At 43.0% G+C, this 24,500-nt stretch overlaps 1 protein-coding gene across 5 annotated transcripts in view; it reads left to right on the forward strand.

The window, feature by feature from the left end:
* Positions 1-24,500, forward strand: part of aspm (assembly factor for spindle microtubules) — a 65,638-nt gene that overhangs the window by 24,982 nt on the left and 16,156 nt on the right. For all 5 annotated transcript variants that reach the window (XM_079739788.1, XM_079739791.1, XM_079739792.1 and 2 more), the window contains 7 exons: positions 836-981; positions 21,047-21,132; positions 21,235-21,456; positions 21,684-21,888; positions 21,992-22,140; positions 23,739-23,867; positions 23,986-24,180. In XM_079739788.1, coding sequence (XP_079595914.1) covers positions 836-981; positions 21,047-21,132; positions 21,235-21,456; positions 21,684-21,888; positions 21,992-22,140; positions 23,739-23,867; positions 23,986-24,180 — 1,132 coding nt within the window. The remainder of the gene's footprint in view (positions 1-835; positions 982-21,046; positions 21,133-21,234; positions 21,457-21,683; positions 21,889-21,991; positions 22,141-23,738; positions 23,868-23,985; positions 24,181-24,500) is intronic.

Raw genomic sequence — 24,500 nt, forward strand, 5'->3', positions numbered from 1 at the left:
AAGGAACTTTGGCCTTGAGGTGAAAGGGATTGTACTCCGGCAGCTGAGCTGCCGAACTGCCGCGAGCTCCCCGCGCCAGAGCAGCTGTACTACCGTCCGGCCGCCAGACCCGGGGTGTACTCCGGGAGCTGAACTGCCGCAGAAGCTTTCCGGCTGCTCCAGCGGGTGTCCTCTGGGAGCTGAAAAGTCTGGCAGGTGTAGCTCGGCGGCAGTCCGGCAGCTCAGCTCCGGGAGTACAATCCCTTTCTTCTCCATGTCTCCTCCGGACTTCGGCGGCAGTCCGGCAGCTCCGGCGGTGCCGCCGGCAGAGAAAGGGATTGCACTCCCGGAGCTGAGCTGCCGCCGAGTTCCCCCTCGCCGGAGCTGCTCGTCTGCTGGTCCACAAAATCTTAGCTATGCTCTGATTGGAAGGGAGTGGGGAATTGGGAGGTAATATTCAACTGTGCCCCCTTCCTACGTAGGAGGGGGCGCCGAAACTGACTCGCTCGTTTGGTAACTGTAGGCGGGGTACTTTCAGAAATGCATATCTCAGTCAAAAAATCATGTACAGACTTTTTTCAAAGTTTGTATGTGTGGGAGGACCAGAGACCCAAAACAACACCCCAAATCCCAGGGAAAGTGTTGTTTTCATAATATGTACCCTTTATTTGTAAAGGAAGTGTTTGTTCCAGCAGGTGGGTGTGTATAATGGCAGAAATTCATCCATATTACTAAATCTCCACTACTGGTACGACTGGTGCATTTTCCAACAAGGAGTCCACCTGGAACGTGCATATCTGTGTCTGCTTTAATGAGCTGGATAATTAACAGACTTAACTAATGCTTTGACCTCCAGGCGTGTGATGGAGCTCTTCCTCCAGGACTGGAGTCTGTCCCGCAGGCTTCGGTTGCCTGCCATCAGCCGCCTGCAGAAGGTCCACAATGTGGACATCACTTTCCAGGTTCTCAAAGCCAAGGGCGTCGACCTCAGAGATGAGCAAGGTAAACACCACTTTTTTTCTCTTTATCAGATGTAGTAAAGCCAAATTCTAGTGCTTTTGCCAACTGAGAATTTCGTTAGTCGTCTAAAAGGAATTTATCCCTACTATTGGTCCACTATATTATATTAGTCATAAATCACAGAAAAAATCTGTGATTGTTTCCACTGATCTACACATATTTAAATGTGTAATATGTAACATTTCTACATTTAGATATAAATAAATGACTAGACCTATGTTATATATTTTTTTGAGTTGTATACTTAATAGGGATTTTACTGTGCATTCACACCAAAAGCGAAGCAAATATTCGCCTGTGTTGGTGTAAACTTCAAAACAATCGCGAGTGTTTTGAAGCATTTTGGAGGAGGAGGGGCTCTCTTGTGAACGTTTCTTTCCGCCAATTGATTCTCAACCATGGCCAAGATTACCACCATCGTGTGTCTTTTCTTGTTGTAGAAGTACCAGAGACGTCGGAGAACCCAACGCTGTCGTTTATGGGTTTATAATTTCCTCCGGAGGCAGACACATAGATTTTATAGAGCTCAGGGAGTCTGCAAGCATGACCGCATATTTATGATACTCTCACCTCACAATGTAATATGATTTTAAAGGACAATTTCGGTATTTTGAACATTGAGCCCCCATCTGGTTTGTCTAGGATGAAATAGAGCGGTTAACACCGAAATTTTGAATATTGGTCCCGTCTTGAGTATTTGGCTAATTTCGAATCGCTTCTGCCTGCTTCACAATGGTTGGCTATGTAGTTGGGTCATCTATAGAAGTTCCGTGACCATACTTTATTGCCAAACAACTCTGTACAAGTTGCTAGGGATTTGTTTCATTGTGCTCATGACAGTACATAACAAAGACCCACACAAAAGACACATAAAACATAGAACATCATTTCATCCATGCAGTATTCTTCCAAGGATCCCACTTGGATACAACAAATAGTAGGGCTGGGCGATATGGACCAAAACTCATATCTAGATTTTTTTTTTTTTGAATGGCGATATACGATATTAAAGCGATATTTTGAGTAAAACGGGTAAAGTGTGTAGTTTTAACTTTTAACAACAGATATGTAACGGATAATGTATAGAACGCCGGTCATTATCGGGAAAATAAGCCCTTACAGGGCAACACCGACGTGCAGCGGAGCTGTCTTGCTTCGCCCTGAAGGGGCTTATTTTCGATAATGACCGGCGACGTTCTATACATTATCCCGCATATTACACGGCTACTTGCCTAAACGAAAAATAACTTCATGGTGTGTCTTTTTACAATTAATTTGTAACCAGCATTCGTAGTGTTGATCAGCAGAGAAATAGTCCACCAAAGTTGTGACGTTGCTTGGAAACCAAAGACGGCGGGGCTGACAAGTTACAGGACTACTTGCGGAGTGCTACCAAAGACGTCATTAGAGGCAAAAAATCCTTTGTTTTCCTTGACAGCGGTCAATTATACTAAGCAACGGTGAATTATCAAATATAAATTCACCGCCGGAAGTTGTGAAGGGCCCATGCAAGTGAACGGAGCGTTCCACGGCATTGAGAAGAGCGGTGTAATAAAAAGCAATAGTGTTGCCTGTTTGAAACATACGGAACCCGCACAGGGGAGACGTTCCCTCCAGGGCCGATGCTATCGGGGGTAACACCCTTCAGTTTGACTGGCAGTGGGTCTGCTTATAGGTCGGAATATGGTTGGAATGAAGCGGCCACCGATTCTTGACAGGCTGGGTACTTTATTCTTACACACAACCGGACTTGTTCACTACCTCACTAAACTGACACGCACGCTACCGCTCGCTCTCCTCGCTCGTACACTGACTCGCTGACGTCACACACACCCGTACACTGCCAGTGATACGTGTGTGATACTTTCTCGTGCTCACAAGATACTTTCTCGTGAGCACGAGAAACATTAAAAACATTATTTCACCCCATATCACTTTACGGGTTCCGTACTCTACCACCATGTGTTTATTCAAAGTTTGTTGTGATGTGTAACGTGGGTGGGAGAACACTGCGTACATGTAAGGGTGGATTGAGCTGCTGAACATGGCTTGTAGGCTCAGAGAGCAGCAGTCGGCCTAAAATAGCGCTCGCAAGGCAACATCAAAATGATATATAATATACCAGTATGGCGATATTGTCCCAACTACATATCTCTTTCAAAAATATACCGGTATAAATTTTACTACTGGTATATCGCCTAGCCCTAACAAATAGGCAGATAAAAGAAAAAGGGACATCCCCACACATAAGACATATAGCTCACTTACACCTGGTTGACAGGCCAGGGAAAGTGCTGTATGTTTTATTAAAGTGACAGGTGCTTATAGGTACAAGTGAAGTGCAAATGGGCATGGAGCAAGTCATGTGCAAATCTGCATAAGCTCCAATAAATAAGTACATAGTTAAGAAAACTCACAGTATATAAAAACAGAGTAGAAATTTGTGCATATTAAACTATACAGGGCCACTGGGGGAGTCTGCATTCCTGATATAGGGATGTAGAGTTGTTAAGAGATTTAATGGTTCTGCAGCATGTGCTGTTGAGGAATCAGGAGGTTTTAGTTTTGATGGCCCTCAACCTTCTATCTGATGGGAGTGGACTGAAGAGGGAGTTAGCAGGGTGTAATTTATCCTGAAGAGTTTTCAGGCCTCTACTGTTGATACGGGCCTCGTAGTTGTCTTAGATGGGAGGGAGACTGCAACCAACTATCTTGGAGGCCGTATGGACAATCCTGTCTAGTCGCATCCTCTGCTTGACAGTAGAGTTGCCATACCAGACTGATTGAGAACATAAGGACACTCTCAATGGTGGCTCGGTAGAACTGCTGCATCCCCTTGCAGGCCACCCCAAACTTCTTTAGTTGGCGGAGGACAAAGAGCCTCTGGTGGGCTTTTTTAATAATAGCAGTTATGTTATCTTCCCATTTCAGAGAGGAGGAGATTATTGTGGCCAGAAATTTGAAGCTGTCTACCCGTTCCATCACCGTCGCATTGATGGACAGGGTCGGGGTCTCCTTCCTCTTCCTTCGGAAGTCCACCACTAGCGCCTTAGTTTTTGCAATATTTAGCTCTAGGTTGTGGTGGGAACACCATTCAGTTAGGGAAAGGACCTCATTTCTGTAGGCACTGTCATCATCCCCTGAAATCAGTCCCATCAAGGTTGTATCATCAGCAAATTTAAGCATTTTCACTGTGTGATATGCAGTCAGTAGTGTACAGAGAATATAACAGAGGTTATAATACACAACCCTGGGTGGCACCAGTGCTAATGTGTTTGGCCTGTGACAATTTTTTATTGATTTTGACAACTTGCGTTCTTTGCTATAGGAAATCTTAAATCCAGTGACATAAGGAGTTCTGGACACCCATGTTTTGGAGTTTATAGAAAAGTTTGCTGGGGAAAAATGCGTAGTTGCCTGGGGACTCAAGATCAGGGGTAAAAACTTTTTTCTTTCACCACTGTCCCGGAAACTTCCCAAAAAACATTTTGAATCGTCCCGAATTTTCCCAAGAATCTTTTTTACATTTTGAGTTGTTACTTACTGATAATATAATATAAACACAATACATTATGTTGATAAAATAATTTAATTATTTCCAGACTAGATTTGTTTAGCTTCAAGATGACAACCAACACCCTCAGTCACAGAACGCGACCTTCTGCCAGTATTCCACCATTTAGTGACTGCATGTAGTGAGTTGTATTCGTCAAGAGGAGGGTCATGCATTGAGATTTGCATGAGGCTGTTCAGAGTGTCATTGGCTAGGGAAGACCTCCAGTCCGACTTCCCCCTGTTTAGAAACCACGCTTGCAGCAGAAGTATAGATAATATATAAAATGGATGTAGCATCCGGGCAGACCTCAGTTATTCCAACTGAATCCAATTCTCTTGGTTTATGAGCGTCGCCATCTTGTCATAGTTTGACTCCGCCTCATTTCCTCTAACCAAAAAAGGGCATTGATGTGATGTCAGGGGGAGGGAGATACGCCCATCTAGGTGACGTACACCGAATTAGCTCGTAGCTCATTAGTTTTTAAACAAATCGGTTGGTACAGTTGACCGCAGAGCAGGCATCTTGGCACCGGAATGAACAATAGGAATGAACGCAGTCGAGGTCAAGATGATGGAGATTGCATGCTAATCCTGAAAACAAGCCTCCGAGTCGAGGTGAGAGTCAGCGGCTAGCTGTCACTCATGAGGCCGCACCCCTAATTATTCATACATTTTAACCTCCAATAAAATAAAAACTAGCCTGCTAAAAATATATATTCACCCCCCTCAGTGTTGTCATGAAGATATGAACTAAACATACTGACTAGAATGTTTTTTTGGACCAGGCTAAAAATAGGTTTAACAAGACTGTGAAAACGGCCTGTTTAACAAGTGAATCAATGAAGAATTGCTCGCTTTTGGTACCACTTCGTAGTGGCCACCCGTTGCTACTGCAATGTTTGTCACTTCCGCATTGGATGCTAGTAGAACTCGCTGTGGTTGGGGCTTGAGCAGGAGCTGCTCAAGCCTTTTTCAGAGCGCGTTTACACTGCCCAAGGTAAATTGCCTGCTTGAGCTAGCACCCCAATTTACCCTCCCGGACCCTGCACACTTTGGCGTTTTAATGGGTTTCAGTCTGATGCAAATGCGACGGCTCCGCTGTTCCGGGGGGGGGGGGGGGGGGGTACAGGTGTATGCTTCCTCCACAGAGACAACGCAGCGATATCATCGGGGCCGTCGGACTGCGGGAATAAGGTACACAGTTGTGGGGGGGCCCAAGGCAGAGGGGGACCCATGGGAATAAAAAAACAATAATGTCTTTAGAACAATTCAGAACCTCTTGTATACAGGGCCCAGTTTAGCTGGAGAGAAAGTGAAATCCGCGAGCTGCCTGATTATGTAGGTGAAGGTGCAGTCGCATTAAACAAAGAAGTTAAAAGATGGTGCGATCTACGAGAGAGACGCAGAGGAACTGTCCTTACGAGGCTTTTGTGGTGGTCAGCAAAATAAAGAATATAGCGTTTTTGCACTTGTAAATAGTTTATCGCGTTTGTAGCCTACACTCCGAGGTGAACTCATTCTTGCATGCGGGTTTCTTCATTCATAAAAAAATAAAAACATTCGGGACTAGGCCTATGCAAATTATTTTAAAGAGGTCTAGACTAGAGATGCGCGGTTGGCGGTCATACCCACGGACACCATGGATAATCCACGGGTCGGGTGGATCGCGTAAAGTAATAGCCTACTTGGAGGAATTGCGGGCGGGTCGCGGTTGAAATAAATAAATAAATATTAAGTAGGTTAACCCATTTAGGCTTAAAACGCCTGCTAAAAAAGGCCTTTTTATGCCTAAGTACTTTTCTGTAAACCCCCTCTCAAAACCTGAGGGTTTTCAGAACAATATTCAAAATTTGTCAACGCCTACTAAAACCTTAATTTCTCAGGCTCTATAGCAGATAAAAACATGAGATAAAAGGCATTTGAGAGATTAATTCTTTGGCTGTCAACTTGACTGAATTGCTTGGCCATAATCTTCAACTGCATATTTTTAAAAAATCAATAAACATCAAAAACATCAAGAACATTTTGAATATCAGTACCGATCTGCTTTTATTTCATACTTTTGAGGTACCAAAGTGACAAGTGATCATCACTGAAACACAGATATAAAACAAATCCAAAACAAAACAGAGGGTTAGGGTTAGTTCTTCTTTACCTAATAATTTCATTTTAATTTATGTTCATTTTCTTTTTTGTATTATTTTGATGGATTAAAGCGTCTTGAGAAACCATATAATCATAACTTGGTGGTGAGTGTGCAGATTAACAGAACAGTACAGTCTCAACACAACTCATAATTTGGTGTCGAGTGCTGCGGTAATGCTTTCCAAAGCACTCAATGCGCAGTGGCACATTGCACTGTCTGCAGCCATACACTGTTGCACCAGGACGGGCCTCAGTGCCACTCTTCGACAGTGAACATTCCCTGCAGATCTTTCTCTTCTCGAAGATCTTTTCACAGTCGTGCTCGGCTGAGGCTGTCACAGGTGCTGCAGCGCACTGAGGAGCACTCTTTGCTGTCATAAGGTTGACAAGTTCATGTGCAAGGTCCTCCTGCCACTCATTGTAGCCACCATTGTAGGCTCCAGCACTCCTTGCAGCAATGTAAGAATTGTAGCAGCCGACTGACAGGAAAAAGAAAAAAAGCCTCCGCCACCATTTTTTGGACCGGTGCTGGAACTGATAATAGCTTACCATCTGATCCAGTAGATCGACCCCCTTCATGTGCTACTGATAATCAGAGACGCACGCTGGCACTCTGACTGCTCTATGGATGTCTTCTCCCTGTCTTCTCCTGACAGACCCTTCTGCCATGGGCTCATGGTACTTTGACAGTACCAAAACAACCTTTGTATCCTGCCAAGCACAGAAGGTCAGGTCATCCGTCTGAGACACTTGGTACCGATGCTTATCCATGGCAGGCGATTTTTTTTTGGGGGATTCCCTTTCCGTTTGATCGAACAATTTCTTTTCCTAAAAGCTATTTCCAGCAAACGGCTTCAAAAACATGTTTTCTAGAACTCAAATACTATGTTTACTTGTTGTGAAAATGCCATAATATGTCTCCTTTAAATGTAAATTTTTCGAAATCGTCATAGACCCTTAATATTGGGCTCAAATGAAAGATCTGCTCATACTAAGTTCAGTTATGGACAGTGTTTGTAATAACGCCGTTGGGTAACGTCGTTATTTTTTCAGTAACGGGGTAATCTAACTAATTACTGTTTCCGTCGTTACAACGCTGTTATGGTTACTGTACGTTAAATGTGGTGCGTTACTATGAATTGATTGAATAAACTGTGTAATCCGAACGCACCCCTGGATCCAAACTAGCTGTGTGAACAGTTACAAAAAATTGTAAACGGTTACACGACCCCTTTTTTTTTTTCGTGTACACGGTTAACCGTTTTTTTTATTAATTAATGAATCTTATTTATTTTTAAAGTGGACCGCAATCGCGCTATAGGGGGACTATTTGTTTATCAACACGGCGCATGCGCGAGCAGAATGATCGCAAAAAGAAAATTTGTTTGACCGGTTGCCATGGTTATCTCCATGTGGTTAATTTGCAGTTGCGGTGTTAATTAGGATGTTGTCAGCTTACTGTTACATTAGACTGTAATCAGAAAATGTGATTATATGCTATAGACCCTATAGTATCTGTGGTATAAAGGCTGGGATGAATTTCGAATTATAAATATGTAGGGCTGTCCCCTGAAAGTCGATGATTCGAATCATCAGTCGGGAAACCTCGCAGTCTTCCTTTATTTATTTTTTCATCAGTGAGTGGTGTGCATTGAAAAAACTAAAAATAGAAAACATTAAAATGCACAGGAATAATATTTATATGGATAATAATTATAATTATATATTTTAGAAGGACTGATGCGGCACGACGTGCTGAAATGGATACAAATTGAAACCAGAACGGTTGGTGCACGGACGGTGGTGGTTTTACTATAGCAAATATGGCCATAGCCTATAACAATGTCTCAGAAGACGTCAAAAGTGTGGCGACATTTATAAATAGGCCTATATATAAACAAACAATACATAAAAATGACTTTGACTACGAAGAGACTGGTGCCGTGCTGAAAGGAGAGAGAGAGAGAGAAGGTTAGGAGCGTTACTTTGTGTATTTTCAAAGAGTTTTTATTTGATCTCAGTAAAAGACCCAACCTATAGTGTAGACGTGTCAGACCATATGCATGAATCGACACATTTATTGTGACTTTTTATTATTCTTATGCAGTTGGTGCTGAAAATAAATTGCAAATAAACTGCGCATACAGATGCCACCGCAGGCTTAATATTCACCATTTGCATCATAGCTCTAATGATGATAATAAAGAGAAGCTTAATTTAGACACTGTCCATGTCACTGTGGCGATTGATTCATTGTAACTTTGTTTGCTAGACAGAATCTCGCAGAGGGAAGCGGCTGTCTCCCCTTACATTATTGCTAAATTCTCTCTAGCAGCGCAGTCAGTGTGGCGACACAGCGCTGTGTATTCTTTTGGGCTCAATAAATGCAATCAGATCGTGAACACGGGGCTGATATAGTGGATTATCCACTAGCCTATACATGAGCCCCGTGTTCATTATCGGACCGCATTATGGGCAGGAGCCTAATTAAAACCCGACAGGAATAAGTTGGCTACAATTCCGACAAGTTTGATTGTTAGAAAACTGTTCAGGTGAGAACGTAATGAGCGCAACACGCAAGCATATATCAAAGGCCTATAGCCTACCAAAACAGAGTGTAAATAGAAAGAAAACTCATTTTTTAAACCTCCTAAAGACCTGCCCCCACGGCCGCCGAATAGTCGAATCTCTGGACTGAAAAGGCATATCTGATTCTACTCAGAAAATTCAGTCGGGGACAGCCCTATAAATATGTAAATATATTGAAAGTATAGACCGTCGCGATTCTCATTGAAACGAATGGCGCAGTGATTATTCTTCAAAACGAGAGCTGGTAAATTGTGGAAAATGAATTAAACTGTAATCAGACAACGCGGTTATATGCTACAGACACTAGAGTATCTGTGGTATAAAGGCTGGGACGAATTTCGAATTATAAATAAGTAAACTTTATGTTGAAAGTATGGACCGTCGCGATTCCCATTGAAAGAATTGGTGACTTATTATTTTTCGTTTACTGATTTTTCCTAAACGGTTATGGTTTACCTACCGGTTACATGTGTACACGTGTACCCGTGCACACCCCTACTCCAAACACAAACTGCTAGTGAGGAGACCGGGTGGGTTAACAACTAGATAAGTGATTATGATTGGCTAAGGCAGAGTCATGTTTCATGGTAGCCAATCGGAGCCAGTGTTTTTACACACAATCCAGGACACACGCGACACACACAAACGCACACACCAAACAGATTCGATGAAGCAGCAGAAATGGCGAGTCCGGAGCAATCCAATGAAAAGTTGGCATTTTCTGTAGTATTCGGCAGATGTTCCACAGCCTTTGCAACCAAGAAAATTAAAATTCTGTTGGAAGGGGCCTTGAATGGGCAGTTCAACCATTTAACACATTAAGGCCAAGTGAAAACTGCTCAGAAAAATCAAATTCTTAGACATATAGCAACTTTCTTTTTATACAGTAATGCAAATAGTTACTTTCCCTGGTAACTAGTTACTTTTATTATAGAGTAATTCAGTTACTAACTCAGTTACTTATTGGAACAAATAGTGAGTAACTACAACTAATAATTTTTTTAAAGTAACGTTCTCAACACTGGTTATTGACAGTACAATTACAAGTAGGCTATGCAGAAGTCAATTCAAAGGTAAAAAATATCAAGGTTTGTGGTTGATGAGAAACAAACTTTGCTGATGTTATTAGTTACCTGAACTGTGTTGATCAATTGGTCCTTTCATTTCATTATGAACTGGAAAATAATTAACATTTCTCAATGGCATAAAATATCTCTAAAGTTGTCCTCTGCAGTAATTCAAGAAAGCATACCCCACTCCCAATAAGTCAGCCCCACATCCAAGTGATGTGCAAACACGCTCTCTCTAATGTTTACGTTTACATGGTTTCCATGGCTTGTGTGTAAAAACACTGGAAAATTCCTTGCTGCATTGACAATTTGTTTGAGGTAAGCTCTTGTATACTCAACATTATTCACTAGTCCAAAGATTACTTTTATCATTATGAATGTAGGACAGCAAAGAGATAGTGTTATGTTCAGAAGTTATCATTGATAATTAGTGTTAGGTAAATTATGTAACTATCTACTGTTAGCTTAGCTGTCTCTCAATTTATGTTTACTGACATAATCCAGCTGCTTGTCATGGAAAAAAGCATAACATAGCAACATATCGAATTAGTTTGATCTGCCATTAATATGATAACCAGCAGTTCTGACAAGTAACTAGCTAGCTAGCTACTGACATGATTCGGGTTTACAACAAAGCTAGTTTCAGCTCCAATAGGCCTACCCTAGCTAGAGAGCTGATGACTAGCTCCTCTGGTACTTTACAGAAGCTTTTTTTATGTAGCAATAAAAACAAAGCACAATGTCCTATTAATGTGTGCTGAAATGTGGCAAGCCCTGTGAGTCATCTGATAAAATCAACCAAGGAAAATGGGACAGCTTACAATCCAAAGCCAAAAACTTGTCAAGGCTTGACAAATTTGGTCATGTTTACACAACCACTTCGTGGCAAGGTGGGCCAGGGAATCATTACATACATCAGTTATGTTATATCTCCATCTCATCTTCAGACAAGCTTGAAAAAGCCAGACGGTGCTCAAACAAAGAAAGTGACATTGCTCAGTGTTCAAGTTCTGAAATGCCAGCTCAGAAGGCTCTTTGTGACAGAGTCAGAGGGACCATCACCAAAGTGCCTGCGTTCATCTGTGAGTGAGTCTCTTCCCGACAAGACAAAGTGTGTGTGGTTCATGCAAGGTGAGGACCAGAGGCACCCAAATAGAGTGCGAAGCAAGCTGTTCAGAATCAACAAACAGTCAGCGTCTTCAAGCACCACACAGTGCTTATAGATGATGAACAGTTTAGGGACCGTCTCACAAGGCTCATTGAGTCAACATCAGCACTGTCAGATCCTTTTGCAAGTGACTAGGGGTGTGCATTGGCACTGCCCTCACGATTAGATTAGTTTACGATTCACCAGGTAACGATTCAATTTGATTTGACGATTGCGATGCATCAAAATTCTACTGCACACAATAAGGGAAATTTTTCATCACTCATGAGGCAATAAAAGCAGTCAGATATAACAACGTATTTTATTGGCTGCTATGTGTGTATTCACTCTCCTGTATGCACTCTCCTCTATCTTTGACATAAATGTCATGAAATAAAATGAAATGGTACAGGGTATTGGATATGGCATTTTCAAACCTGAAGAAAAAAATCACTGCTTTCAGTGCTTTGAATGAGAAATATTTTTCTTCTCTGCTTTAGAACCATTTGAATTTAAATAGAGCAATAACATCCAACTTTTTCCAGCAGTGACCGTAAGTGTTTTTTTTTTACACACAGTAAAATAGCAGCTCTAAGACAAGGCACTTCCTGAACTCCTGTGCAAACATTAATCAGTAATCACAGTCACACTATTGTAACAACACGCACCCAGCAATAAAAATATTCATTGCAACACACAGTAACCACTTATTACTGTGAAACTTTTTTTTAAGTAGTGAAGTCAAGTGCAACTATTCTCAACAAAACAGCAGCATAGCAGCTTTAAGACAATGACAATAATATGCCTGAGATGAGAATCCTATCTTGCAATCACATCAACTGCATACAACAAAATATCAAGATGTGAAAAACATTGTAATGTAAACCAAAAATAAAGTGTATAGGCTTAGCCTACTACCAAATTAGTGCAAACTTCTTCCGTCTGAGTTCAACATCACCATCAACAATCTGTTTCAGAGTGAGGAAATCTATAGTTTGACTTAAGCCTACATCATAACTTCTCACTGTTCAGCATTTGGGAATTTCAAGGTTCTTGTGTAAGAACACAAGCTGATCGACATGGTCCGGTTTGAGAGTGCTTCTTTTTGCAGTGATAACATCTCCTGCAGTGGAGAACACTCTCTGCTGACACGCTTGTCCCTGGGAAGCACATGTATCTCTTTGCAAACCTAGAGAGGAGAGGAAATGTGCCCTTATGGCGATGCCACCAGTCCAAGGGATCCTCAGAGAGAGGCACAGATGGGGATCTACAGTACAAGTCCATTTCCTCCTCAGCACTGGCATCGACGGTCTTACTTTGTACTGCAGGTTCAATGATATCATTGAAAGCAGGTCCCAGCAAACTCACAAGCAGCGATGAGGCCCTTCTTTTGGGAGCAGAGGGGCCTGCTGAGTCTGACACATCATCCATGGACAGCAACCCTTCCTTGTTTCCTGAACATCCTGTTCCGCCAGGCGCTTCATCTGCTTCTGTCCTCGGTCTCCTCATACTGTGTTTGAACAAAATAAATAAGAGCAAAAAACCGCAGTTAGCAGCACTTTCTCAGCCAATGCTGCAGCTCGCATCACAACAGATAACTATTTTTATCAGTCTTAACAGTTTACTGACTATGTAGCTGCTTATTTAACATTACATTGTTATTATTACAATTGAATTGAAATTTATTCCATAAGTTTTACAAGTAGAAATTAAATTACCTCAAGGAATGCAGCCTCTGAAGTCACTCCTGCGTAGACATCCAATTTCTCCTCCTCTGTCAGGAATTGTAACCCCTTAAAGCCAGGATCAAGGGCAGAGGATGTGTGAAGGATCTTCTTCTCTGCCCCACTGTTGTACCTCTTGAGGAGATCTGTTTTGATGGCATTCTTCACATCGCTGATCAGTGGTTGGTCTCCAATAGTGTCTGACATGCTCTGGAGGAGTTTGGCATATTCTGGTGCAATGAGGCTGACTGTAGGACTGCTCTCCTCTGACATAAAAACAGTGGCATCCTTCACTGGTTTTAATGTCTTCACTGCTTCCTCAACGTTAGCCAGATCTGCTCTGCTGAGAGTGACTGTCACTTTCTTCTACATTGAGGGCAGGCAACAGCAGGGTGGCATGCACTGCAGCTTGCAGTTGCAAAAACCTCTCCATCATATCGTGAGCACTATTCCACCTTGTGGCGCCATCAGTTATCAGTTTAAGTGGACGTGTCAGTTTCAGAACAACTCGCTGGTTTTCTTCAAACAGGTGCTTTGCCTTTGTGCTGCGGTAGAAGTATGTTGAGATACATCGGACTCTGCCCAGAAGCCTGGAGACCGTCGGCAACTTAAGCGCCCTCTGTGCAGCGAGGTTCAACGTATGCGCGAAGCATTTAACATGAGGGAACTTCCCAATTTCAGCAGCACCCATCATATTAGCGGCGTTGTCCGTCACCAGCACAAAACTTGTATCTGTTAGCTGCCATTCCTCCACAACATCCAAGAGTAGCCTGGCCATATGAGCACCAGTGTGGCTCTCGTAAACTGCTCTCGTCTGCAGCACATGTGATACAATCTGCCAATCCTCGCTTATATAATGTGCTGTAATGGTTACATAGGACTCTGTTGTGACTAAAGTCCAGGCATCAGTTGCAACTGCTACACGACTGGCTTTACACATGGATCCCATTACCTTTGCTTTGGTTTCTTTGTACAATGCGGGAAAGGCAGAATCAGTGAAGGTAGCTCTTGTCGGTAGCTTATATCGGGGCTCAATGGTTTTAAGCATGTGGCGAAAACCCGCATTTTCTACAACAGAATAGGGTCGTAGTTCCTTCGCTATGAAGCATGCCACCGATCGTGTGATCCTCTTTGCTCTCTCGGAGTTGTGTCGATCGATTATTGTTGACACCGCTACAAATTACATCATGTACCACCATGTCTGTTGGATGAAACATATCCACAATACAAATTTCAAGTCAGATGATGCAATGCATCTCCAGAGTGTGTCGCTCTGAGGCAAAGAATTTGTTCTTTAGACATGTTGAATCTGTCATCTTTGCTGAGCGTGAGATCCGTTCACTACAGTCTTTTAGCAGACTACAAACTTATAGTCAGTGAGTATGGCTCTGCAGTGGGCGACGTTAAATCAAATTATGTCAAGGACCTGCTCATTAATGAGTATCAAGACAAAATAGGCTTCAAAGATGGAAGTGAGCTTAAAGTGTATTTCCGGCGAAAATTGAACCCAGGGTCTTTGTTTTGGCATGGAAACCCATCAAATAAGCTCTCCAGATACCTATTTCATTGAAAATCGAGTATTAGAGTTTGCCCGGCGCAATGTTTGGCGTCATCGTTTTCCATCATCAGATAAGATTGTTTATTGCATAATATTGTACCGTTATTACACAAATTTATGACCACAATTGTTAAACGTTCGGATGACTTTATTCGATACGGTTTACACAGAAAACGATTGACGTGGTCCGAAAATTCCCACCACAACTCCTTATACACAATGAATCGAGGTTAGCCCACCTGGACAACTCACATGATCATCTTTAACTTTCTCGAATGAAGTTAGGGCTTCTAGAATTTATGACTTTGTTTTGTGACGCATCCTCCCCCACACCAATTGTGAACAATCATATATAACACGACAAATAATCAAACAACTTTACCTCAAGTCTATCCGTAGCCACTTGCTGCACTCGTGGAATAGCATTCTTCTTCAATGACACTTTGGGCTCTTTAGGTCAGCAGCTCTTTAAGGGATGATAAAGTCATCCTTATCGGAATGAGCACTGCAGACATGGTGATCCTATTGCATCAGCATCTCGATTGATGTCTCAATGTCCATATTCAAAACAATAAGCCACTGGTCTACCAGATATCAGTCATGGTACCGCGATCGCAGTCTATGGAAAGTTTCTGGGGTGTAACGTTCCATTCCCTGCAGCCGGGCAAAACACAAACATGAAACATCTCTCTGTCTTGAATTCAAGCTGTAGATGGGTCGTCTTCTCCGGTGCTTCAGCTGTCCTTCACATTGTAGCGAACAAATATTTTGTACCTGTAACCTACATATGCAAGTCATTTAATTTACGTGTAAACACTCGCTATATATTATTTATAAATTCCAAAACTTTCCTCCTTGAACTGAACTCCGGCGCATTCGGTCACTCTATGCGTCAATCACTTGTGCAGTAGGGCTGGCTCGAATTATTCGAATATTCAAATACTCGTTCGGAAAATTAGTATTGGACCCTTAAATCAGTGTTCTGAACTTCGTTTTTTTTTCTTTTTTTGCTCAACACATTTTTTGCAAGAAGCTAAAACTGCAATATAATGTCAGCAAATTATATAGTAGTATATTGCTAATTTAGGAGGATTACATCACTAAGTGTCACAGCGCATCCATCACCTCACCTCCGAGCGCAGCGCAGTGAGCGCACTTAATTCAACATAGACATTGAACGAGCTGGTTCAAAATGCACCAAAAAACGTCAGTTTGGGAACGGCAGAACCACCTTCTGGTGGTCTTTGAACTTTGACCTAGTTGGCCGCTGACCTTTCAAAACGCAACCGGTGAGACACCAGCTGTATGCTACGTGACGTTACCAGAGCGAGGGAGGCAAACTATAAGCGACACCAAGCAGAGATGCGAGAGAGGTGGAGGAAGAATAGATTTCTTGTTTCCCTTAACTTTATAACACAACATTAGCGGGATCTCGGGAGGAAAAGTAATGCGTAGCGAAATGCTAACCTTAGCTTAGCTGTTTGTTTACGTTCGCTGTACAGCGCCGGGCCAATCAACTGTGACTGGCTTGCTGCAGAGCGTAAGCGTCTTGGGAATACCCGGTCAATATATGGATATAATATGGGCACATAAGACAATCAATATTTGGTATTTGTTATGGATTTATTGTACAAATTCCCTGAAAAGATGCATGTTCCAGGATGAATTGAAAAGCTCCCGTAAGGGCTGAGATGGCAAAGAGGACAGCTGATTTGGAACGGAACAACAGCTGTTCGCTTCCACAGGGAAAAAGTAAGGAACTCCAACTTACTTAGGCCTACTAATTAACGTTCAAAAGCTATTAAATCTTTAACAAAATATGCAGATACTGTCAAAATCGGTTCCAGGGAGTATATAGGGATTATTAATGTTGTTTTTGATGCTGTGTTTTTCTGGAACGAGTATTCGAATACTCGCTCGGAAAAACAAACGAGTATTCGAATCCTGAAAAATGGCATTCGGGCCAGCCCTAGTGTGCAGTATGTCTTCTGTCAACAACGTGCCATGCTTGATTGTAGCGAACAAATATTTTGTAACTGTAACTTACGAATGCAAGTCCTTTAATTTACGTGTCAACACTTATGTTATTTATAAATATAAATTATGAATTCCAAAACTTTCCTCCTTGAACTGAACTCCGGGGCATTCGGTAATCGACTTGTGTGGACTTCCTGTAAACACGGACCTACCGGTAATGCTTGTTAAATATACTTTGGGTTTGCAAACTAAGTTGTTGGTGCTTCATTTTATCTGTAGGGACCCTAGTCATGCTACTTCAGAGGTTTGGTGCTATTTTTAGCAATTTTAGTGGTTCAAAAATGCCGATTTGGAAGTGGAACTCTATGCCCCAAGCCAATAACATGGACGGCAAGCATTGCGCCGGGCAAACTCTATTACTCGATTTTCAATGAAAAAGATATCTGGGGGGCTTATTTGATGGGTTTTCATAAAACAAAGAAAATAAAATCTATTTCCGCCGGAATTACACTTAAACAAAAGCGGGTCTATGATGTTGGGGGAGGATGTGATTACATTGAGGCTGCAGTCTCATCCCTTGGCATCAGCGATGAGCAGCTCCTCCAGAACTTTGCTCCACGGCTATCAAAGATGATTAAAGTCACACCTACTGTTCCCTGGCCACCTTGCATTGATCATCTTGAGGAAGCTGAACAGTTGTGTGAGTTGCTGTTGAAGCCTTTCACTTGGCTAAAACGGCCTCAGAGAAAAGCTGCCGACCTCAGCCCAACCACACTCCATGACCTCACTCTGGCCTCCATGATCACCTACCACATTACTGGACAGCGCACTAACACTGCTATCAACCTGGGTGTAAATGTCCATGGCATGACTCGATGTAAAGATCTGGTACACACACACTCTACACAAGAGTGGTGTCTGCATCAGCTATGCAGACACGCTGCTCCTTTATGAGCACTGGGCTTTGGATCATCATCAACCTGCCCACAGGAGATTGCAGGTGGCAAGCCAGCTGTTGTTATTTTTGACAATGATGAATTCAAAATCGACACCCTGACAGGCAACTCAACAGGAGCCCATCGAACAAATGTTATGTGTGTGCAGCCAGAGAGCTATAACAAGAAACCAGATCAGTTCCTGCTGCAAGGCTTTCCAAGAAGAAGGAAATCTCTGCACAGCTTCGGCAGAAGTGTGCAGAGCTGTCAAAGGTCCATCAGTACAGATGCCCACCTGGTAGCAAGAGTGAGCCACCAGCTCGTACCATGTTAGATCTACCAGTGAATGGCACAGCTCCACAGCGTGCTCGCTCTGTCATACATGCACTGTCTCGCATAGACACTGATGGTTCAAGACCACCACCCCAAGAGCAGCAGGTTCTGGGATAGAGTGGTGCTCAGTCTTGCCATCATCTACCAAAAAACAAGAGCAAGCCTTACTACCACATAACCTACAATGAACCTCCAATCAAGTCAGTGGAGCATGACATTATGGTTAAACAAGTGAATGCCATGCACAAGAAGAATATTCCATTCTCCTTTTTTGTTGTTGACCTGCCGACCTACAAGACAATCGTTCAGCCCCAGGCAGAGAATGCGAAAATGTTCAAGGATATTGTCCCAATCCTCTGCGCTTTCCACCAACAGATGTCCTACATCTATGCTGTCTATAAGAGATTCAAAGGCTCTGGAATGGCAGACACTCTGGTTACAGTAGTGGTAGTAGTGGAGGGTTCTGTAGACCAAGCACTACCAGGGAAGCAGTACAGCCGGGGTGTGCGCTGCATCCAGCTCTGGAGAGAAGCTCTAATACAATAATGACTTGGAAAGATTCTTGAGCATGAAGAGCTTGCAGCAAGTCATAGGTGATTTGCTGATTAAACACAAGCATACGTTAATCAACTGCCTTGCTATGCTCCCGGAAGAGGTTGCAGATATCATCATACCTCTCCATTTGATCACTGGCAGTGACCACACCTTAGGGTTCTATGGGCATGGAAAGAAGAAGGTGTTGGAGAAGGTGAAGACCCATTCTCAGGCAAGAGAGCTTCTGGGACGAGTGAGCGAGAGTCTGGAATTAAAACATGAAGTCAGAGCGGATATGAAGGCATTTGTCCTCCATCATTTATGCTGAGAGTGCAGATGTGAGTTGCAGGAGGGCCAGAGTTTCCAAATGGCACAAACTGAAGAAAACCAGTACAATCCGTCTCCCACCTGATGATGACTCTTTGAATCTTCATATGGAAAGGTCAAACTACCTTACATATTGCCTGCTCCATTACACCCTACAAGAGCATCCTTCTCCCATTGGTCACGGCTGAAAACTAGTGAACAGAAAGTGTCGACCAGTGCGTCACCCCCTGCACCCCTTGCGCCAGCAGCTCACACCTCATGACTGCTCTGATGAGGGTAACAGTGATGATGACAGGATTCAGTGTGGAGATTCAACAGATTCAGATGCAGTCTTTATAGTTAATTCAATAAATAAATAATAAACATTTTTTAATGTTGTTTTTTGTGGCATCCCGCCAGCGGGACCTCGGACTGGGCGGGTCCGAGGATCCGTAGTAGATGGGGTATACCATCGCCACCCTCCAGCCGGTGACAGAGAGCACCACGTCTCTTCCCCCAATTAGCGTGATAGGGGACACCTGGCCGGAGGGAGGGAAAGGACCAGGAGCCATCTTAATAGGAGCACTTGTCCGGGAGAAGAAAACGGAGTGACACGGAGGGATTACGCACCACGCCAGCGGACTAGAGGCTCACGGAGACCCTAGAACGAGGATACAGACTCTATCGATTCTTGTTAAATAAACACCGACTGCAGCTTAACCCTTGCTTACCGTGTGATTCCTACCGGGAACCTGACATTCGTGGAGACGGGCTTCCACAGTTAATAAAAACAACTCCAAGCTAAATAATCTTCTGTCTCCCTGCTTACATTGGTTTCACCCCTGACATCTGATGACCTATGTGTATGTTGTAATTTTAACTGTCCATAACTTAGCTCAGTATAAGCAGACCTTTCATTTGAGCCTAACATTAAGGTTCTACGACAATTTTGAAAAATTGACATTGAAAGAGCCAAAAGTGGCAGCTACCTTGAATTTGAAGGTCAAAAATAGGTCAAATCAATAAATCTACATCATTTGTACATTTCTTGACCCAGATAGTCTAGAAACCATGTATTATGCAGCACTGTGGGCAAAACCATTAAAAAATTAGTTTCGAGCTTGACTGACAGCAGCCATTTTGGATATAGGGCTCTCCCAAAATTTCCCCACATTTATGTGAGGGGCACCCTGGCTCATTTTTTTATTTAACCTTTATAGATGACAAATCCAGTGAGAAACGAACCTTTGCTCTCCACGGTCACAGAACTTATATAGATGACCCAACTAATGTGCATTCTAAAACACCCCTAAACGTTAGTCGCAGAAATGTGAAACTCATTGAGTGGTTAGTAGTGTTTGTTGATGTTCCTAATCAGTATCGTAGCGAAATAAAGTTGTCGTGTTTTATTTGGCATATTGTAAATCGGCATTTTGTAAATGAAATGGAAACCGAACCAGGACCAGAAACGGAAACTTTTCGCTCAGTTCTAGCCCTACTGATACGGAGAACCGAGCGAAAAGACTACAAGCACCCCCCTCTTTCCGTTTCCGGTCCAGTCCGGTTTCCGTTTCATTTACCAAATGCCGATTTACAAAATGCCAAATAAAAAACAGTGCAACTTAAATTGTATTTTATCTTAAAATATCTTAAAAATAAAATAAATATTGAATTTAAAAACAAATGCCACATCAAAATAACAATGGAAAATAAAATCTCTTCAAATAAATCAACCGAGACTTCCATGTGCATCTTGGAATTTAAAAGTTTTTCTTAAAGAGGAAGTGAGACCACTTTGTCAGATGGAATCCGATTACTACTTGATTTAAAAGAAAATGTGTTTTGGGCTAAGAGTTTAGGATAGAGGGGCGTGTTTTCCCCATTGTTACGACCAGCGCTAATATGGTATATTTTTTTTGTACCGACTAATTACATGTCTAGTCGACTCTGAGGGATCAGCCTTACTAAATTCGACCTGATTAATTTTGGTTTAATAAGAAGCTAACTTTTCATATCCTTTGAATGTGTGCCATTTGTGACTCAAATATATATTTTCATGAATCATGTGGTTGACTTTGAATTGTATTCATTTTGAAAGGACAAATAAGCCCATAAAACTGCATGTTCATAAGACATTCCTTGCTCATTATGTGTGTCATGTTATATTTTCCCAGGCTCAATCATTGACTCCAGAGACATTGTGGATGGACACCGAGAAAAGACTCTAAGCCTTCTGTGGAAAATTATCTTTGCTTTCCAGGTGAGTGATAGGTTCATATCATGGCAAACACTTCCTCCCATCCCCACAAGACCAGAGCACTAAGTCATCCTACACCCCCACTTCTCTGGCTTTCCTCTTAAGGTGGAAGTGATTTTGGATGAGACCCAGTTGCGTGAGGAGATAGGCTTTCTGAAGAGCACCCTGAGGACCAAGCAGAAGTTGGCCTCTTTGAAGGCTGACCGCGGCCTTCAGCAAAGCAGTGCTGGAAGGGGGCCGGCCCCAGTGCATTTTCAAACCAGCAGCACCAAGATCGGCCTGCTGATGGAGTGGATCAATGCTGTCTGTGACTACTACAATCTGAGGGTGAGTAAATCAAAAAGGGTGGTGTTGGTAGTTGCTTTGGAGGGTTCTGGTCTGAAATCACACGTGCTACCAGGGCTGATGGGCTGGTTGCATTATTTCAAACTTGTATTACTTTGCCATTATAATTCATTATTGTCGTCCATGACCCAATGTTTCTGGCTTTTTGCACCAGTCTGAATACTTGATGAATACTTGATAATGAATAATATTGATTTTCATCTCAACAGGTGGAAAACTTCACTGTGTCTTTCTCAGATGGCCGGGTGCTCTGTTACCTGATCCACCACTATCACCCTGAATGCCTGCCAGAGCAGGCCATTAGCCACAGCACCACACAGACTGTGGACTGTTCCCCTCTGGGCCGTGTTGAGCTGGATTGCTCCAACAGCGACTCGGACAGCTCCTTCAACTTCCACCCATCTGACCACAAAGGTGTGGTTTTGTTCATTCCAGTATCGACTTTAAGCAATGATAATGAGTTGCTTGGATTTCAAGGATCAAAACGTATAATTTCCTATATTGTTCTGCAATACAGGCCTGGAATCTCCCTCGTTTGAATTCAAAGACCTCCTTGAAAAGGAGAAGAACAACTTCAGACTGGTCAACAGTGCGGTGGCGTTCCTTGGGGGAGTTCCGGCCATGATCAACCCCACCGATATGTCCAACACCATTCCAAACGAAAAGGTTTGATGCAGCTCCTAAATATCAAGTATTGGGCTGTGAGGAGATTAGGGTTGGTGGTAGAGCCCTACCGATAAAGGATTTTTAAGGCAGATACCGATACAAATATTTGGTGATTTAAAAATCTGATATTCCGATATATCGGCCGATATATATTTAAAAAAGAAATTCCAGAAACGCATCACAAAACATAAACAGATTTCCCTAACATTATGAGTCCTCACTAAAATAATAATGTAAGTCAGTTTGGAAATAAACTTTATTTTATTGTTTTATTGTCACAACAGAAATGTACGGAACCCGTAAATGGACATTGGGAAATATTTTTTTTAACGTTTCGTGAGCACAAGAAAGTATCCGGTGCTCACGAGAAAGTAGGCCTATCTCGTATACATATCACTGGCTGTGTATGAGTGTGTGAGTCACGTCAGCGAGTCAGTGGACGAGCGAGGAGAGCGAGCGGTAGCGTGCGTGTAATTTTAGTGAAGTAATGAACGAGTCCGGTTGTGTGTAAGAAAGAATAAAGTACCCAGCTTGGCAAGGATCGTTGGCCGCTACATTCCGACCATATTCCGACCTATAAGCAGACCTCCTGCCGGTCAAAGTGAAGGCTGTTGCCCCCAAGAGAGCATCAGCCCTGGAGAGAACGTCTTCCCTATGGAGGCGGAGCACAAGCGGGTATACGTGCTCCAACTCTGCTTTCCGATATTTCCAATAACCTAGGCCAGAGTCCTGCACGGGTCCACTGTTTGAGACCCGCACACGCAAAGTTCAGCACCAGATCCGCCCGGTCATCCGTGATAATATCAAAATGAAATCCGCACCCTCCCGGACCCGTTAATATTTAGCCCGTTACCCCAACCGTGCCCGCGATAAATCACACACAAGCTAAAATCATTAAAATATATGTGCTTTATTTTTAACTCGCACTATTGGAGCACGTATATGCGCTCCGCCTCCAACTATGAGATGGTAAGTGTTACACCTTTCCTGCTGTCGGCTCCCAGACGGTAACTCGCACTATTGGAGCACGTATATGTGCTCCGCCTCCAACTATGAGATGGTAAGTGTTACACCTTTCCTGCTGTCGACTCCCAGACGTCTCCTCCAGGGCATCGGCCCTGGAGGAGACGTTCCCTCCAGGGCCGATGCTCTCTCAGGGGCAACACCCTTCACTTTGACCGGCAGTGGGTCTGCTTATAGGTCGGAATATGGTCGGAATGCATCGGCCATCGATTCTTGACAGGCTGGGTATTATATTCTTCTACTCTTCTATTATCACATCCGGACTCGTTCATTACTTCACTAAACTGACACGCTCTCCGCGCTCTACCACTCACTCGCTGACGTCACACACACTCACACACAAGTTCTGATTAATAAAATGTATAAAAATACAAACTTAAGATATGAAACTCAAAGTCCTTTGAACAAAAACACAATAACCCCCCCCCACCCCCCACAAAAAAAAGAAACAATTTTTTAAAATATTCATTAAATTTGGAATATCGGCCGGTAATATCGGCCCGCCGATATATCAGTCGGGCTCTAGCAGGGCAACCTTTCTCATTCCATCCCATGCCGATCTAAATGTTTTGCAGGTCGTGACATCATATCTTTCATTCCTCTGCTCCCGTCTCTTGGACTTGCGAAACGAGACAAGAGCTGCTCGTGTCATCCAGGGGGCTTGGAGGAAGTACAGGCTGATGAAGGACCTAGTGCTTTATCAGGTTGGTTCGGTGTATACCTTTCCAAACAAAGTAGAAAACTAAAAATGTCCTTTTTTTGTTAAACCAGAATTAGATTGAAGCTAACTCCCATTCGCACATTTTTCATTTTCATACACAGCAAAGAAATGTGGCAGCAGCCAAAATCCAGGTGCTTGTAAAGAGCTTTCTACAGAGACGCAGGGCAGAGCGGGAGAGGTCTGCAGCAATTGTCATCCAAGCCAGGTGGAGGGGTTACGCAGCTCGCAATGCACTGAGACTAAAGAGAGAGGCTCAACTTTGGGCTCTGCGACATAATGCAGCAACAATCATCCAGGTACACTGATGATGGATTTATATTGTTAAATGGCACTTGTGTAAGAATGTCATTTCTTCTCATCCCTGACCTTTTTGGACATAAGTGAACTGCAGCCTGCTGGAGATCCCGCATTTAGAGCACTGGTGTTCGACCTGTGTCTGTGGAGACCAGGGGCGCGAATTTAGTGGGACAGCTGGAGACAGCAAAATATTGAAGGGACATGTCCCGCCTCCCTAAATTTGGTCAATGGGTGAGACGGGAGCCATTATAAACTTATGTTGGTTAAAATCACAAATAATGTTGTGAGTAAATATACCATTTAAACGTACAAATTTGTT

This window comes from Pollachius pollachius (genome assembly GCF_949987615.1).
Source record: "Pollachius pollachius genome assembly, chromosome: 7".
Lineage (NCBI taxonomy): Eukaryota > Metazoa > Chordata > Actinopteri > Gadiformes > Gadidae > Pollachius > Pollachius pollachius.